At 36.8% G+C, this 19,620-nt stretch overlaps 1 protein-coding gene across 1 annotated transcript in view; it reads left to right on the top strand.

Annotated features, from left to right (window-relative positions):
- Window positions 1-7,889, top strand: part of LOC122491840 (arylacetamide deacetylase-like 2) — a 35,388-nt gene extending 27,499 nt beyond the window's left edge. Inside the window, exon 5 of the mRNA XM_043595112.1 lies at window positions 7,150-7,889. Coding sequence (XP_043451047.1) covers window positions 7,150-7,752 — 603 coding nt within the window. The 3' untranslated portion in view covers window positions 7,753-7,889. The remainder of the gene's footprint in view (window positions 1-7,149) is intronic.
- Window positions 7,890-19,620: the final 11,731 nt, after the last annotated feature.

The following is a 19,620-nucleotide window of genomic DNA, read 5'->3' as shown; positions in this document are numbered from 1 at the left end:
AACAACAAAGTTGCCTTACTCTGGAGTTACAGGTGGAGGTCACTTTGGTAAGTAAGAAAGTTGTTTTGCTACAGCCTAACATCAGATATTCAACTCTCATCATTTTAAGCTCTTTTTCTACATACTCCTAATGTATACCTTCCTCATTTAATCACTTTGTATTCTCCCCTGGCCATTTGTTCAACTTGCTGTGGCTAAGTAGGTCCGGGATCTCATTATTTCTATATCTAAGGGCATTTTTGTTGTTGTTCTTTAACTTCTTTTCATCACTTGAAACTCTTGCCAACTTTTGTCTTAAAATACTCACTCTCCCTGTTCTTATATTCTCTTCCATTCAGTTTTATGGGAGATGAACTCTTGGTCTATACACTCCTTTGAGTCTGATTTTCCTTAGGACTCAACGTTTGGTCCTTCTGGCTTTTATCCCATTCTCTGCTTGGTCTCATGACTTCAGCTCTGAATGATCTGCTGAAGGCTCTTAAAGTTATGCCTCCCACTAATGCCACTGTCATGAGCTCAAAACCCATGTATCCAAATAGTTTTCCCCACCTGGATATTCCATAAGCACTAGAAACCCTTACAGGCGAACCTCCTCTATACTACCCAAAGCAGTTACACTCTAGTGATCATCCTTTTATTTGTTGCATGTGCACAATCTCAACTGGACTCTAAGTATTTTGGAATCTGAGACAATAATTTTTTTTTTTAATCTTTATATATCCAAACCCTGCCATCATACCTGTACTCTTGCTGTCTTCTTCCTCCACCCTTCAGAATACTCCAGAGTTGGACCTTTGCCTCTCTTTTGCCTATTTTACCTGAGGGCAGCCTCTTTATCTGTCCCCTTGTGTAACACAGCACGATATTACAGATTATCCTCAACACATCTTTGTGGGAAAAATTTAGAGGTTAAATAAAGACACTGGTCCTACATGCTGCTGAATTGAACCATAACTGATTATTCACCTTGGAATCAAGTTGTTTTTGCGACTTGCTGAGAAGAGTTGAACGGATTCATTCTGTCCCCTCCCTATTTATGCAGTTACTGTTTGTGTCTTTTGGAATCCTGGTTCAAAAAAACAAAAAACAAAAACAAAAACAAAAAACTAAGTGCATAGATACTACATCAGTGGAAGTATGGTGAATAGTGATGTTAGAAAGGATGGCAGGGGCAAATCATGCCTCTTTTGATTTTTTTTCTCCAAGAGCATCGTGAAGTCATAGAAAAATTTTAATCACATTTGTATTTTAAAAAATACTGTTGCTTGTTGTATTTATCTTAGCATAATACTCTCTAGCTCTAGGCACTTTGTGGCAAATGGCAAGATCTCATTCTTTTCTATGGCTGAGGAACATTCCATTGTATATATGATTTCACTCATGTGGAATTTAAATATCAAAACAAATGATCATGGGGAAAAAGAGAGAGCAGCAAACCAAGAAATAGACTCTTAACCATAGAGGACAAACTGATGATACCAGAGGGGTGGTGGGTGGGGGAATTGGTGAAATAAGTGTTGGACGTTAAGGAGTCCCAAACACCCCATGGGCTAATACCACCATCTTGGACATTAGCTTTTCAACGTATGAATTTGGAGGAATATAAACATTCAGACTACAGTAGGCTCCATGTGGGAGTTCTCCAGCTCCTACAAAAGTTGGAACATGTGCTCTAGGGTGATGCCAAAAGTCCTCTTGTACTGGAGTTCTTTCATGGTGGCTCGTAGTCACCCAAATACTCACTGGCTATCTGTGTGTTGGTGAAGTTGGATGTGGTATGAGGTGGGGGTGATCAATGAAAAGGAAGAGTGGTGAGGGAAGCAATCACAATTGCTATGAAGCTGGGTGCACCGGATTAAAAAATAGTAGATCTGCTAAGTTTGATGAACAGGATTGTCAGTAGTGATTTGGGAACTCCATATATAACTAATATTTTACATACATCTATCTTTCTATGGATGACAAGCACAGGAGAAGTTGCTGTGGATGTGCAGAACGTTAAATAATACACATCTAAACCAGGGGGCTAGATGGTAAGGACCTTTGCAAACCAGTGACTGGTTTGAGCTGGGCTGTGGATAATGAGGGACTCAATGCAGGAACAGTAATGTATGTGCTGGGCAGGAAGAACCGGCCATTCTCTAGGAAAGCACCATTGCCCTAATAGATGGCCTTGGGGCATTTGGGGAATGGGAGAGGATTCAGTAATGCTTCAGACTGTCTGGAGCAGGCTTTATGTCAGGCACAAGTATTCATGACAGGCAAATACATGGGCTTCAAAGCAGTTGAGTCAGTAAACTGATATAGGGCTCTCTGGGCAGGGCGTAAAGTCATGAGTGGTTTTTCTCTGTCTTTCCTATCAGCTACCCCTCAGTCACCATTCCCAACTAATGGGGGCTAGTTGTGAAGAAAGAAATTAACGCAGGAGTGAAAATCCTTCTGACCTACATGTCATTCTAAGCTTTTTAGTATGATACAGAAGCCTTTTATGAACTGGTTTCGAATTTTGTTGCCAACTTTCTAGATTGAGGAGATCAGTCTTTACCATGGTGTTAATAAACTACTCTCAGGGTAACAATACTGTCAGTGGCATGACCTGTAACTTGAAAAGCCAGTTAGAAATTTAAATTGCATGGTTTAATAAAAGAGGAGCAGAGGGAATAGTTTATATGGGAGAATTCTATTTTAGATTTCATGAGTTTAGAATTAATGGTATTTAAGTACAAAAGAAAAGTTGAAATATATCACATCCATTGTGTTCTCATTGAAATAATGTTAATTATTAGAAGGGATTAAAAATAAGAATGGGCTTTTTTGAATGTATTCTGTAACCTTCTACTGAGTTACCCAGAGGTCTTTGTTATACTGAAAACAATAATAAAAATTTAAGTGGACAATTTAAGAACAGTTACCAATGTTTAAACCTCAATGATACCACAACAAGCAAGATGTGTTCTCTCAATTTTTTTTTGCTTTTGTATTTTCATTCTTGTTCTTTTTGAAGTGATAATATCCTGAGATAAATGTCTTACACACTTTTTGCAGCCAGGTACATATGGATTGCTCACAGAATGAGAAATATGTATCCATTAATGTGATATTCACATTTATGTTATAGGAAGGTTCATTCAGAGCTTTTCAGTAGTAATGTTTATGGTTCAGTATTAATGCTTATTTGCACTCTTGCACTCTGGCCATTTGTCTTTGAGTCCATGTGGATCTAGAAGGAAAGAACAATGCTATAGATAATTCAATAATTAAGTGTTATTGTTGGGACCTACTCATTATAAGTCTCTTACTGCTTCGTATGTCCTCTGGTTTCTGGTTCTAAGAGAACACAATGTCCTCTTAGAATTAGAAACTGAGCAGCAATTTTGATTTAGTTATTTCTCTGCTTTTAAAAAATATTATACTTAGCCTTTCATTATCTTAGAACTGGTAAGACATACAATGACAACTTAGATATTATCAGTGCTTGTGGAATTCAAAATCGAGGAGAGAGATCCATTATATACATTTTTAAAAGGTAAGGGGAAATTGATCATTGACCTGAAAGAGCTAGAGAGTTTTGGAAGTTTAGAGGCGTTTGAAGATAGAGAAGTGAACTTTGATCAGGTACTTACATGCATAATCATACATTTTTGGTTAGAAATATATGTAAATATATAGAAAACATCTAAGAAGATTCATACTAGACTGATAACATGGTTGCTAAAACTAGGGTAAAATTGCCAAACTTGGTGGATCTGACCAGCAGGTGCCCTTCCAGTATTTTCAGAGTTAACTTTAAAATGAGCTTCAAAGGATGACAGAGAGATAGGAAGAGGTATTGACTGGCAAAGCAACAAATGATATAGTAAGGTCGTAGACATAGTAAGTAGTGACACATTTGTGGGAAAACAATTTATTTCATATGACATTCCAGAAAGGACAGTTAGGGCCAGATAAGGTGTTGGTTGGTGTGTTTCTGTTTGCCCTCTCCCTGTGGATGTGGGCTGTTTGTTTCCTTGTCTAGGTTTGGGACATTGGCAGTGGGATGTTGATGGTAGACTTTGGCTCAGTAAATCATCTATCTTCATGAGGACACTTGGGAGAGATTTGGGAGTTTCCGTCAGGAACATTGTCTTGGCTCATTTTCATTCTAAACTTGTGAAGCCTCTAATGCCCTGAGAGAGCATCATAGAGGTGGTGGGATACTATTTCCCTTTCTGAGGTACATCTTGGATTTCAATTGATTCCCTCCTTTGAGTTCAGCCAGCTACTCTGGTGAGAGGTTGACTTACAGGTACATCTTCTAGTTACAGCAGGCGTTTTCATTTGTCCAGATATCATTGTCTCAGATGCCACACTCTAGCCTAGACACTTGCTTTTTGGAAATTATTTTCAGGTTCTCCTTTAGGGTTCTCAGGGTCATAGGTGAACCTCAGGACACCCCCCTTCACCTCTGGAAAGAAAAAAGGGCTCCATGTTACATATTCCACATTCTCTCCTTGTATGTCAAATGGAATATCAACAAGGTTTTTAAAAATAATTTCATCCCTTTGTTTTCCAAATATCACCATTCTTTCAGAAGGTAAGCTACCTATCCATTGGCTTTTTTTCTCTTTTCTGTCTCTGTACTTCTGCATTTAAATAATATTTCTTAAAATTTATAGTATGTTGCTGGGAACTTGCTTAACAGGCAAATAATATTATTTTAAACTGTAAACTGTTTTAAAATATTTTAATTGTAATGCTAATTTTTAATTTTAATTTTCAAATTTATGATAAAATATCATTTCAATAGCTATATTTATTTTTTCCATTCACTTTGGTTTCATTCAGTCAATAATTCTTTTTTTTGTTTGTTTGTTTTTTTATGAAATTTATTGACAAATTGGTTTCCATACAACACCCAGTGCTCATCCCAAAAGGTGCCCTCCTCAATACCCATCACCCACCCTCTCCTCCCTCCCACCCCCCATCAACCCTCAGTTTGTTCTCAGTTTTTAACAGTCTCTTATGCTTTGGCTCTCTCCCATTCTAACCTCTTTTTTTTTTTTTCCTTCCCCTCCCCCATGGGTTCCTGTTAAGTTTCTCAGGATCCACATAAGAGTGAAACCATATGGTATCTGTCTTTCTCTGTATGGCTTATTTCACTTAGCATCACACTCTCCAGTTCCATCCACGTTGCTACAAAAGGCCATATTTCATTTTTTCTCATTGCCACGTAATATTCCATTGTGTATATAAACCACAATTTCTTTATCCATTCATCAGTTGATAGACATTTAGGCTCTTTCCATAATTTGGCTATTGTTGAGAGTGCTGCTATGAACATTGGGGTACAAGTGGCCCTATGCATCAGTACTCCTGTATCCCTTGGATAAATTCCTAGCAGTGCTATTGCTGGGTCATAGGGTAGGTCTATTTTTAATTTTCTGAGGAACCTCCACACTGCTTTCCAGAGCGGCTGCACCAATTTGCATTCCCACCAACAGTGCAAGAGGGTTCCCGTTTCTCCACATCCTCGCCAGCATCTATAGTCTCCTGATTTGTTCATTTTGGCCACTCTGACTGGCATGAGGTGATACCTGAGTGTGGTTTTGATTTGTATTTCCCTGATAAGGAGCGACGCTGAACATCTTTTCATGTGCCGGTTGGCCATCCGGATGTCTTCTTTAGAGAAGTGTCTATTCATGTTTTCTGCCCATTTCTTCACTGGGTTATTGGTTTTTCGGGTGTGGAGTTTGGTGAGCTCTTTATAGATTTTGGATACTAGCCCTTTGTCCGATATGTCATTTGCGAATATCTTTTCCCATTCCGTTGGTTGCCTTTTAGTTTTGTTGGTTGTTTCCTTTGCTGTGCAGAAGCTTTTTATCTTCATAAGGTCCCAGTAATTCACTTTTGCTTTTAATTCCCTTGCCTTTGGGGATGTGTCGAGGAAGAGATTGCTACGGCTGAGGTCAGAGAGGTCTTTTCCTGCTTTCTCCTCTAAGGTTTTGATGGTTTCCTGTCTCACATTTAGGTCCTTTATCCATTTTGAGTTTATTTTTGTGAATGGTGTGAGAAAGTGGTCTAGTTTCAACCTTCTGCATGTTGCTGTCCAGTTCTCCCAGCACCATTTGTTAAAGAGGCTGTCTTTTTTCCATTGGATGTTCTTTCCTGCTTTGTCAAAGATGAGTTGGCCATATGTTTGTGGGTCTAGTTCTGGGGTTTCTATTCTATTCCATTGGTCTATGTGTCTGTTTTTGTGCCATCAGTCAATAATTCTTGCAGATTTATTTATAGTGTCAGTTTCCTCCAGGGTTATCCTATTTAGATTATTTGCATTGGTGATTTTTGACAAAAACCTCATTCTGTGTATGTATGTATGCATGTTTCTCTCTCTCTCTCTCTCTCTCTCTCTCTCTCTCTCTCTTTTCCCATTTACCCAATGTAATGAACTCATTTGATGCACCAACCCAGTTGACAATAAGGCATCAAATTGCTAAAGCAAATCTAGCAAGGTGTGTGCTATTAGTGGTTACAAAGCCAGGTTGCTGCTACTTCTGTCACTACCTGGGATTGAGATTCCTGTAGCTGCTGCTCCCAGTCTCTCAAATTGCTCTTGGGTACACCCCAGTAGTGCCTCACTTCCTGACATTGTCTGTTTTAAATTTGTTTTTAATCAGTATACAATTGACATACAACATCATGTTAGTTTCAGGTGTACAGCATGATCGATAGATGTACGTATTGCAGATTGATCAACATAGTAATATGTCAAGTTAACATCTATCACCACACATAACTACAAATTGTTTTTCTTGTGATGTGAACATTTGAGATTTACTATTTTAATAGCATTCAAATATACAACACAGGATTATTAACCAAGTAACCACACTATACATGACATCCCTGGGACTTATTTGTTTTATACCTGGGCGTCTCTATCTCTCTCCCTTTTTCACACACAACTAACATTTTTAAAACTTTACTGTTGAAATGAGCTTGACAAGTTTTTATGCCACTGAAGGTCATTATAAATATTGTGAAAATAATATTTTATCACATCAATTTATGTAGATTTGTTTATCTCATGATTGCTTACATTTTAAAAATTAAATCTCTCCCTCCTGAAGTTTTGGAATTTTTGCTTATAGGACATCATTATGTTTTTTTCAGGTGCAGGTTGATCTTGAAATAAAGCATAAAATCAAGCTTCAAGCTTTAATTTACCCTGTCTTACAGATAATAGATTCTTGTTTGCCATCTCACCAAGAAAATGAGCATGGTATAATTCTAACAAAGGACTTGGGCATAAAACTCATTAGCTCATATATCACCACTGATGAAACAGTTACCCAAGCAATGAGAAGAAACCAACATATGCCTCTGGAATCAAGACACCTGTTTAAGTTTGTTAACTGGAGTACTCTTTTACCCAAGAAGTATAGAAAAAACCATGTTTATACCGAACCAGTTCTCGGAAGACATAATTATTCATTGCCAGCACTTATGGATATCAGAGTATCTCCCTTGTTAGCCAATGATTCTCAGTTACAGAATTTGCCATCAACCTATATTCTTACCTGTCAGTATGATTGTGTAAGGGATGATGGACTTATGTATGTTACAAGACTTCAAAATGTTGGAGTTCAAGTTACTCATGACCACATTGAGAATGGGTTCCATGGAGCTTTATCGTTCATGGTGTCACCAGTGTACTTACGTCTAGGTCTCAGGATAAAAGACATGTATATTAGTTGGCTGGATAAGAATTTATAAATATAATATATATAAAATATATAGGGCCACCAGTTAATGGGTTGTAATTTGTGATATACAAATTATCACAGGTGTGGTACAAAGAACAATGTCATTTGTGTTATCTGAATGGAGATTAAAATCAGTTATAAAAGTGACTGTATGTCCTTGAGCTAGTTAATTTTTCTTATTCCTAGAACTGCATGTGTAAAATGTATATAATCCTTTTATTTATAGTTTATGATAATTATGTTGGTCCTAATACAAACCAACACCTATTCAAGTTGAGAATAAGAATGGTTACTGACACGTTAGAGAAGATGGCAGAGAAATTATAATAGTGAGTGGGCAAAGGAAAAATAAAGGGAAAAAGTTACAAGGTAATTGGATTAGTTTCCTGTGACTGCTGTAATGCTTCACTACAAATTTGGTGGCTTAAAACAACAGAAATGTTTTCTCTCAGAGGGTCACCAAATCAGGGTGCCGGCAAGAGCCACACTCCCTCTGGAGGCTCTAGATGGAGCTCTTTGCCTCCTTCATCCAATGGCTGTCATTATTCCTTGGGGTAGCCAGATCACATTATCTTCAAGGTTAGCGTCTTCAAATTTTTCTCGGCTCCATCTTCACTGGCCTTCATCTGTGCCTCCCTTTTAGAAAGGTACATGTGTTTCCACCGAAGTGATCCAAGATCCTCTCCCCATCTCAAAATCCTTAATTGCATTTGCAAATACCTGCCTTTTTTTTTCCCATGTAAGGTGACATTCCCACGGAGTAGGATTTAGATTTTTTTCTGGAAGGCCTTTTGTTTTTCCACATTTTCAGTCAAATGTTTTAAAAAGGCAACAGATCAACATTATAATTTGTTATAATTCAATCACATCTAAATATGCACTCAACGAGGGGAAGAGTTAAAATGGTGGAGTAGTAGGGGTAACCTGGGCTTGCGTCCTTCCTCAAACATAGCTAGATCACATCAAATCATTCTGAATACCTAGGAAATTGATCTGAGGATTAAGAGAACAATCTGCATAATTTGAAGGAGAGAATGTGGCAGGTTAAGAGGTGTGGAGACGTGCATTAGGGGAGAGAAAAGCTGCAGTGCCACAGGAGTAGGAAGACCTTTTTACAGAAAGGAGAGGGAAACAGGGTGAGAGAGCATGGCACTGGGTTTGCACAAGAAAAGGATTTTCTGAGAATCTTTGGGGAATTGGGAGGAAATGATTATTGCAATATTTGCAAACAGTGGAGCTGAAATTCCGAGGTTTTGGAATTCTCTACCATTCGTGGGAGTCAATCTGAGAGGGCAGCAGTGCTCCTGGGGAAAGGAGGGTGGAAGGTCAGCAGTGGACAGCGGATAGTGGGTTGTGGGGAGCCCCTGGGTCACAGTGGGAGAGAAAGTTTCTCTTCCCTGCTATGCATTTGGAAGATGGTATATTTCCTCTCCACGGACAAAAGACCTGGCTGGTGCCTTTGAGCAACCATTCAACAGCAGGGGACAGAAGTGTGTGCATAGGGCAGATAACCTGGTTCCAGCTTTTGGCTATGCTTCACCATAAACTCCAGGCACCTGTACATCTGTGCAGCCTATTTTCATGGACATAACAGGACCAGGCACAGCACTGTGAGGATCTCCTCTGGAGGGGTGTACAGGCCTCTGGCTCACCTTGTCTTTTAAGATTAGTAATTTTGAATACTAGCCATGCACCAGAGATAAAACACAGGAGAGATGTGTCACTGGGCATGTTGACAACTTAGGCACAAATGGGTTGAAGGCAGGGATCTGATTGAAGTGTAGGACATAGGAAGGGAGATGGTTTGCTTGTCTGTGAAGTCTAACTGAACAGAGGTGAGCAGCAGCTCCCCTAGCCAGGAAAGGAGAGTGGGGTGATGCCATTCCCCCACCCAGTACCTGGTGGGACTTCACCAGCCAAAACAGTGCCACCAATGGAGGCTGGAACTACTTACAACAAACCTCACCCTGCTGTTCCCTACAGGTGCATCTTTACTAGCACTGGTCTGACAGAAAAGAATTTCAGAAAAGAATTCTGAAAGCAGCTGGGGACAAAATGTCCTTAGGCTACAAGAGTAGGCACATAAGGTTAGCAGCAGACCTGTCCACAGAAACCTGGCAGGCCATAAGGGAGTAGCATGATACATATAATGTGCTCAATGGGAAAAATATGCAGCCAAGAATTCTACCCAGCAAGGCTGTTATTCAGAATAGAAGGAGAGATAGAGTTTCCAAGACAAGCAAAAACTAAAGGACTTTATGAACACTAAACCAGCTCTGCAAGAATTATTAAAGGGGACCGTTGAGTGGGAAAGATACCAAAAGAAACAAGAAAGAAACAGAGACCATCTACAGGAACAGTGACTTTACAGGTGGTACAAGGGCACTAAATTCATATCTATCAATTACTCTGAATGTAAATGGACTAAATCCTCCATTTAAAAGACAGGGCATCAGAATGGATAAAAAATCATGACCCACAGTTATGCTACTTACAAGAGACTCATTTTAGACCCAAAGACACCTCCAGATTGAAGGTCAGGGTGGAACACCATTTATCAGGCTAATGGATTTATCAGGCTAATGTAGGTGTTGGTGGACAGCTGCAGTAGCCATACTAATATCAAATGAGATTTTAAACCAAAGACTATAATATGAGATGAAGAAGGCTACAATATATAATTAAGGGATCTATCCAGCAAGAAGATATAACAATTGTAAATATTTATGCCCCTAACTTGAGAGCACCCAAGCGTATACATCAATTAATAACAAACTTACAGCAATGGACAATCATCTAAGCAGATGATCAACAAGGAAACAATGGCTTTGAATGATACACTGGACCAGATAGACTTGACAGATATATTCAGAGCATTTCATGTACATATGTACATACACACACATATACATAAATAAGTATTTCCTTTTGGTATGAAAATAGTTATACATTATCTGAAGACCTTTCCTCTAGAAGTTATTTGGTCCTGTTTTCATTAATGTGTAAAAGATTCTTTTTTGTTTTTCTTTAAAGACTAATAATTTTTACTAAACTATGAATCAGTGTTGATATTTCTGGTTTGATTTTTTCCCCAGGTATGCCATTTACCTCATTAATATCTAAGTTCAAGTAATTCTTTAAAAACTTTCAGTGACATCTTGAATAATAATTTTTAGTAATTGTTCCATTTCCTTGTTTTGGTTTTTCTTCTCTGGGAAATTTCATCATATCTATGTTAGATATTCTTTCCATCTGTTCATTATTTGTAGATTTTAAAATCATTTTAATCTTGTTATTAATCTCTACTTTGCACTCAATTTTTTTTACATTTGAGGTATAGGCCTATATGTTTTGACAAAGGCACAGTATCATGTAAATTTTTCCACAGCGAAGACACGGAACAGCTCTGTTCTGTGTTTCCTCCTGTTTCCCCCAGCCCCTGTCAACTACTGTTCTGTTTTCTGTCTCTGTGAGTTTACCTTTCCTGGATTATCATATAAATGGAATCATATGGGAGCCATTAAATTCCTTTGTACTTTAAACTTTTTCCTAATTTAAGGCTGTTTTTCCCTCTGACATTTTCTGTATTTATTTTCCTTTGTGTTGATTCTGGTCTAATCTTCATTTTTGAAACAGTGTTTTGTTTTCTGAATTATTTCTTGGGTGTTATTAATTAATTTTTGAGTTTTGATAATTCTGGATTATGTTTCTCTTTCACATTGTAGATCATTGTGTTAATAACTTCAGATAATTATAAAACATTAGGATATAGTTGTCCTTTGCTTTGTGGGCAAGTTTTTCTGTTTATGCTCTCATTGCCTGTATAGAGTTTATTCTGCTTCTTATTATGTTTGCTCTTACAAATTGCTCTTATTAATTCTGAGTGATATATAACTACAATCATTTTCTGATGCTCATTTTTACATGAAACTAATTATCTTAACTTCTAGAAGGTATGGGGAAGGCATGGTTTTACAGATTTTCTCACGTTATGACTCTTGAGCTCCCTCTTTTGTTATTATTGTGAAATACTACGTTTTGTTCTGGCCATTTAATCGGTATTGTCTTTTCCCCTGTCCTGGTTACTTTGGATTCTATTCCCAGCAGTTTAGTCAGTGTGGAGCTCTGTGCCGGAAGAGGCTTTAATTGGTTTATGTTGAGGGATGGTAGGGTCTACACTATCCCAGCCCCTTCAGATGTAATTGCAAAAGGCTTGTATTCGCCAACTAATAGGGCGCACAAATCCCTGAGAGTTTCAACTGTGTTCTAAATTTTACTAAGATTTCTGGTGAATACATGTTAAAATCTTAGTGTATCAAATGCTTTGTTGCTCCCCTGTGCTATCTCTTGTATAGGCACTGATGCTGCACAGGCCTTGTAGGTGTTGGTGGATTGTTCTTACCATTCATAGTTAGAGGTTTGTAGGATACTTTATATTCTGGCTCATGTTTTACTTCATATAATGCTGTCCATAGATTTTTGGTTTTCTTACCCAAATTTCTGTGTGGATTCTCATGGGGGAGATTTGGAGATTTTCAAAAATTAAGCACCCATAGTGGAATATTTGAATTCTTTTTTTTTTTTTGAGTAACTATTAGAAAAAAAAAAAAAGAAACAGACCCAAATTGATAAGTATACAAGATTTCAACAACATAATTAATAAAAATGATTTAATTTACAAATATTGAACTCAATAGCAAATAATGTCATAATACATTCTTTTCAAGTATACTTTGAACATTAAAAATATTCTTGGCCATTAAGCAATTATTGTCAAATTTAAAATGATAGAAACCAGGTAAAGCATATTCTCAGACTCTAGTGAAATTAGGCTAGAATAACAACATGAAAATTTAAAAATCCCCATCTGTTTGAAAGTAATAAATGTATTACTAAATAACTCAGAGTTAAAAACTAACTCATTATACAAATTAGAACATGTTTTGAATGATAATGAAAACACATGACTTGTGGGAGCAGGTAAAGCTGGTCTTAGAAGGGAATTTATAACATACATGATAATTTCTAATGCATACATTAGAATAGAAGCAAGGTCAATTGCCATTTAGCTAAATGATCCATCTGATGAAGTCTTCAGCTTGTATTTTGCAGAATCCCTTCTGCCTTCCACAGTCTAGTCCTCAAAATACCATAAAGTCCCGTAGTCACATCAGACTGTCATACCTATGGACTTGTGCTCATACAAACTCCTCTAATTACAAGACCTTCCTGGCCACGACTTTTGTCTAGTCTCCATTTTTGCTCTGTAGACCTCTATTAGCAGCTGTAACACTTTAATTATGCAGAGAATCTCATTTAAGAAGCTACGTTTTTAAAAATACTCCTTTTTCTTTTTCCTTGGAACCTGGGGGAATAGTTTGGTTGAGCAGCACAGGGGTCTTGGGGTGAGGGAGAGCTTATAAAAGGATGGAAGGTCTTAAACGGACTCTCTTTGTGACTTACACTTATTAACAGATTCCCTCTGCCATTCAATAGTGAATTCATTTCCTTCTTTATCTTCTCTCTCTTTTGAAAGTCTTAATAATATAACAAACACCATAAATTTGCTATTGTGTTCACTTCAACTGAATATCACCAATATGTTTTATCTACCTATATGTTTTTCCTATCCAGTCTGTTTCCCCTGAGAAACAGCTAAAATTCTGATTTGGAGGTATGCAATTCTCTTTTTTTTTAATTAAAAATATTTTTTAGATGTATGTAAGCAGGCCTAAACAATATGCTTAGTTTTGCTTGCTTTAGGGGCAAAATATGGAATTATATGTTATGTAGTCTTTTGAGATATGACTTTCACTCAATCATATATATACTAGCCATAGATAGTGCAGGGAATGTAAGCTTATTCATTTTCACCAAGGTATAAAATGTTTTATTACCAGAATATACCACAATTTATTTAACCATTTTCTTGTTTTGGGGTATCTAGTTTTTCCCCAGGTTTTTGTTTGTTTGTTTTCTGTGTTCATTCTGGTTGTATAGCAGGATAATTTCACTTTGGGGAAAAAAACCAAACACTATGTTGATGTACATGAGTAGCTGAAGATGGTTAATCCAACTAGATAAAATACAGGAGCTAACCTAATCAATAAATTTTCTAAGAATAACTTGATCCAGGATCTCGGGATACATTCCATGGAGGTATGGAATAAAATAGTCTCTGCTGGATGAACACTAAGAAATAAACTTGGTCCTTGCAGGCTATTTGAATATTGTTAGATGTATTTAGATATTGCTAGATGTATTAACCAACATAAGTAACTTGCTAACTTTATACACTGAAATAGTATTGAATTTGGCCAGGGTCTAGAACAACAACTGGCACGCACACATCATGATTTTGGAGGTGTTCACTAGACACTTGCAGATAAAGTCAATTACTGCCATCTGGTGGTGTTTTTTGGGATTCTGGATTCAAAATCTCCTTGCTGTAGGAGCAAAGTATTACTTTTTTGGACAATTGCTAGTCTCTTATAGAGCCCTGGTGCAAACATCTACCATTACAGAAGGTCAGCAGATAAGAGCTGAGATACCATTTGTGTAATATGTAGTGTCAGAGAGATTTCTTTTTGGTAACATGGATATTATACATATAGGACATATTTGGAGACTTCAATGTATGGGATTAAATCATCTTGCTATTTGTTTCCTCTTTGTTACATTTGTTCTTTTTTTTGTTTTACTATTTTCTTTATTTTTTATTATTTCAGTATTTTTATGATTTAATTGTTTTCTCCTCTATTGGGTTATGAGATATACTTCTTGGTTTTATCCTTTTTAGTGGTTGCTTTAGAATTTACAGTATGCATGTTTATGTTATCACATCTAACTTCAAATAACGTTCTACTTCATGGAAGTGGTAAGAACTTCCCAACGGTATACAGCCATTTTTCTCTCACATCTTTTTGGTTATTGTTGCCATATATTTCAGTGCTACTTATGTTATGAACCCAACATTATATTAATAATTTTTTAAATTATTATCTTTTTAAGCATATTTAAGATGAGAAATAACATCTGTATTGATCCACATTATTATCTTTCTGTAGCTCTTAATTCTTTTGTATAAATCAGGGTTATCATCTTATTTTTTTCCTTCTGAAGAGGTCTTTCTATCATTTTTTTGTAGTGTATGTTTGCTTGCAGTGATTTCTCTCAAGCTTCTGTTTCTTGAATAATATTTTATTTTGCTCGAGTTTAAGAAAATATTTTAACTTTGAGTAAGATTATAGTATGATTTTTCTTCAGAACTTTAAAGATGTTGATCTCTTCTTACAAATGTTATAATGAGAAGTCTGTGGTCAATCTTATCCTTTTGTATGTAATATTTCTTTTATCTCTGGATAGTTTGAAAACTTGTTTCTAATTACTGTTTTTCAGCATTTTGAATAAAATATGACTTGCTGTGGGGCGCCTTGGTGCCTGTCAGTTAAGTGTCTGACTCTTGGTTTCCACTCAGGTCAGGATCTTGTGGTTTCCTGAGTTCAAGCCTCACATTGGGCTTGGGATTCTCTCTCTCTACCCCCCTCTCTCTGCCCCTCCCACACTCACATGTCTCTGTCTCTCTCAAATAAAAAAAAATGTGACTTGTTGTGATTTATATTTTTATTCTCTTGGGATTTATCGAGTTTCTTGGATCTTTGAATTCATAGTTTTCTTTAGATTTAGAAAAATTTTGCCCCTTTTACCTTCATATAATTTATCCCTTCTCCTCCTCCCCCAGCAATATATCTGCTACTTCTTTCTGGAACTCCCAATTATGTTGCAGGGAGTACGGCCGGAGTCGCAAAAGATGAGTCCACAAAGTGCATTCAAATGAAGGTCCTCATAGGTGCCCGACTCCAGAATGAAGCTTCTTTTTATTAGGATAATTGCTAAAGACTGCGTGCATAAAATTAGCTAAGCAAATATGTTAATCGATCTAATGGTTTAGCTTTTCAAGGGTGAATTTCGAGTTAATTGGTTCTATAACACTAGGAAGGGTCAGGTGTGAAGGAGGATCCAGCCCTGGACAATGTTAATGGCTCTAGGCACTCCTTATGAGCTGCAGCCACGTTCAACTATGTAAACATGTCCTAAGGCCTTGCACCTTCTCCAGTCCTTCCCTTTTGAAGTCTTTTCCTTTGATGCTTCTCTCCTGCATTTCCCACACAATTACACATATTTAGTTGCTTGATATTTTCCCAGAGATTACAGAACCCTTCATTTTTCCATGTTTCCTCCCCTGTGTACTTAATTTTAAATACTTTCTATTTCTACTCATGTTCACTGATTTTTATACTAAATTTGAAGTCTGGTTTGGTAAATTCTCCCACTTGGTTCTGTTTAAAAATTGTCTCAACTATTCTATGCTCTTTGCATTAAAAAAAATTACAATCTGCTTGTCAGTTTTTTCCCCCAAAATTTTTTTTTTGAAATTTTTCAGTCAGATATTGTTGAATCTTTGGGAGAATTGGTAAGGTAAAATTAGTACATTTTCAACCACGAATGCTGTATCTCTCAATTGAATTAAGTCTTTTCTAATTTCTCTTGACAGTATTTTCAGTGTCACAGTCTTACAAATATTTTTTAGATTTAATTATGGGAATTTAATGGTTTTTGTTGCTATTACGAATTGTCCTGATGTTTTAATTTTATTTTCTCATTTTTGTTATTGTATATAGGAACATATTCAATATTTTATTATTGATCTTTATATATTTTATTTATTTATTTATTTTTATTTTTTATATATATATTTATTTATTTATTTATTTTTTATTTTTTTAAATTTACATCCAAATTAGTTAGCATATAGTGCAACAGTGATTTCAGGAGTAGATTCCTTAGTGCCCCTTACCCATTTAGCACATCCCCCCTCCCACAACCCCTCCAGTAACCCTCAGTTTGTTCTCCATATTTATGAGTCTCTTCTGTTTTGTCCCCCTCCCTGTTTTTATATTATTTTTGTTTCCCTTCCCTTATGTTCATCTGCTTTGTCTCTATATAAAGTCCTCATATGAGTGAAGTCATATGATTTTTTGTTTTTCTCTAATTTCACTTAGCATAATCCCTCCAGTTCCATCCACGTAGTTGCAAATGGCAAGATTTCATTCCTTTTGATTGCCGAGTAATACTCCATTGTGTGTGTGTGTGTGTGTGTGTGTGTGTGTGTGTGTGTGTGTGTGTACATACCACTTCTTTATCCATTCATCCATCAATGGACATTTGGGCTCTTTCCATACTTTGGCTATTGTTGATAGTGCTGCTATAAACACAGGGGTGCGTGTGTCCCTTTGAAACAACACACCAGTATCCCATGGATAAATGCCTAGTAATGCAATTGCTGAGTTGCAGGGTAGTTCTATTTGTAGTTTTTTGAGGAACCTCCATACTGTTTTCCAGAGTGACTGCACCAGCTTGCATTGCCACCAACAATGCAAAAGAGATCCTCTTTGTCTACATCCTTGCCAACATCTGTTGTTGCCTGAGTTGTTAATGTTAGCCATACCAATAAGATGGTATCTCATTGTGGTTTTGATTTGTATTTCCCTGATGATGAGTGATGTAGAGCATTTTGTCATGTGTCAGTTGGCCACCTGGATGTCTTCTTTGGAGAAGTGTCTCTTCATGTCTTTTGCCCATTTCTTCACTGGATTATTTGTTTTTTGGGTGTTGAGTTTGATCAGTTCTTTATAGATTTTGGATACTAACCCTTTATCTGATATGTCATTAGCAAATATCTTCTCCCATTCTGTTGGTTGCCTTTTAGTTTTGCTGATTGTTTCCTTCACTGTGCAGAAGCTTTTTATTTTGATGAGATCCCAATAGTTCATTTTTGCTTTTGTTTCTCTTGCTTCTGGAGACGTGTTGAGAAAGAAGTTGCTGTGGCCAAGATCAAAGAGGTTTTTGCCTGTTTTCTCTTCAAGGATTTTGGTGGCTTCTTATCTTACATTTTGGTATTTCATCCATTTTGAGTTTATTTTTGTATATGGTGTAAGAAAGTGGTCCAGGTGCATTCTTCTGCATGTCTCTGTCCAGTTTTCCCAGTCCCACTTGCTGAAGAGACTGTCTTTATTCCATTGGATATTCTTTCCTGCTTTGTCAAAGATTAGTTGGCCATATCTTTGTGGGTCCATTTCTGGGTTCTCTATTCTGTTCCATTGATCTGAGTGTCTCTTTTTATGCCAGTATCATACCGTCTTGATAACTACCACTTTGTAGTATAGCTTGAAGTCTGGGATTGTGATGCCTCCTGCTTTGGTTTTCTTTTTCAAGATTGCTTTGGCTATTCGGGGTCTTTTCTGGTTCCATACAACTTTTAGGATTATTTGTTCTAGCTCTGTGAAGAATACTGCTGTTACTTTGATAGGGATTGCGTTGAATATGTAGATTGCTTTGGGTAGTATTGACATTTTAACAATATTTGTTCTTCCGATCTAGGAGCATGGAATCTTTTTCCATTTTTTTTTTTTTGTGTCTTCTTCAATTTCTTTCATAAACTTTCTATAGTGTTCAGTGTATAGATTTTTCACCTCTTTGGTTAGATTTATTCCTAGGTATTTTATGGTTTTTTGTGCAACTGTAAATGGGATCGATTCCTTGATTTCTCTTTCTGTCACTTCATTGTTGGTGTTTAGTAATGCAACCGATATCTGTGCATTGATTTTATATCCTGCAACTTTGCTGAATTCATGAATCAGTTCTAGCAGTTTTTTGGTGGAATCTTTTGGGTTTTCCATATAGACTATCATGTCTTCTGAGAAGAGTGAAAGTTTGGCCTCCTCCTGGTCAATTTGGATGCCTTTTATTTCTTTGTGTTGTCTGATTGCAGAGGCTAAGACTTCCAATCCTATGTTGATTAACAGTGGCAAGAGTGGACATCCCTGTCTTATTCCTGACCTTTGGGGGAAAGCTATCAGTTTTTCCCCACTGAGGATGATATTAGCATTGGGTCCTTCATATATGGCTTTTAGGATCTCGAGGTATGCTCTTTCCATCCCTACTTTCTTGAGGTTTTTTATCACGAAAGGATGCTGTATTTTGTCAAATGCTTTCTCTGCATCTATTGAGAGGATCATATGGTTCTTGTCCTTTCTTTTATTGATGTGATGAATCATGTTAATTGTTTTGCAGATATTGAAGCAGGCCTGCATCCCAGGTATAATCCGTGTGGTCGTGATGAATAATTTTTTTAATGTTTTGTTGGATCCAGTTGGTTAATATCTTGTTGAGGATTTTTGCATCCATGTTCATCAGAGAAATTGGTCTATAGTTCTCCTTTTTAGTGTGGTCTCTGTCTGGTTTTGGATTCAAGGTAATGCTGTCTTCATAGAAAGAGTTTGGAAGTTTCCCTTCCATTTCTATTTTTTGGAACAGCTTCAAGAGAATAGGTGTTAACTCTTCCTTAAATGTTTGGTAGAATCCCCCTGGAAAGCCATCTGGCCCTGGACTCTTGTTTTTTGGCAGATTTTTGATTACTAATTCGATTTCCTTACTGGTAATGGCTCTGTTCAAATTTTCCATTTCTTCCTGTTTCAGTTTTGGTAGTGTGTATGTTTCTCGGAATTTGTCCATTTCTTCCAGATTACCCATTTTATTGGCATAAAATTGCTCATACTATTCTCTTATTATTGTTTTTATTTCTGCTGTGTTGGTTTGTGATCTCTCGTCCTTCATCCTTGATTTTATTTATTTGGGTCCTTTCCTTTTTCTTTTTGTTCAGACTGGCTAGTGATTTATCAATTTTGGTAATTCTTTCAAAGAACTAGCTTCTGGTTTCTTCTGGGTTTTTTTTTTTGGTTTTGATAGCATTAATTTCTGCTCTAATCTTTATTATTTCCTGTCTTCTGCTGGTTTTGGGTTTTATTTGCTGTTCTTT

Source organism: Prionailurus bengalensis, chromosome C2 (genome assembly GCF_016509475.1).
Source record: "Prionailurus bengalensis isolate Pbe53 chromosome C2, Fcat_Pben_1.1_paternal_pri, whole genome shotgun sequence".
Lineage (NCBI taxonomy): Eukaryota > Metazoa > Chordata > Mammalia > Carnivora > Felidae > Prionailurus > Prionailurus bengalensis.
The sequence above is the reverse complement of the archived record's forward strand: the minus strand, read 5'-3'. Positions and strand labels throughout refer to the sequence as shown.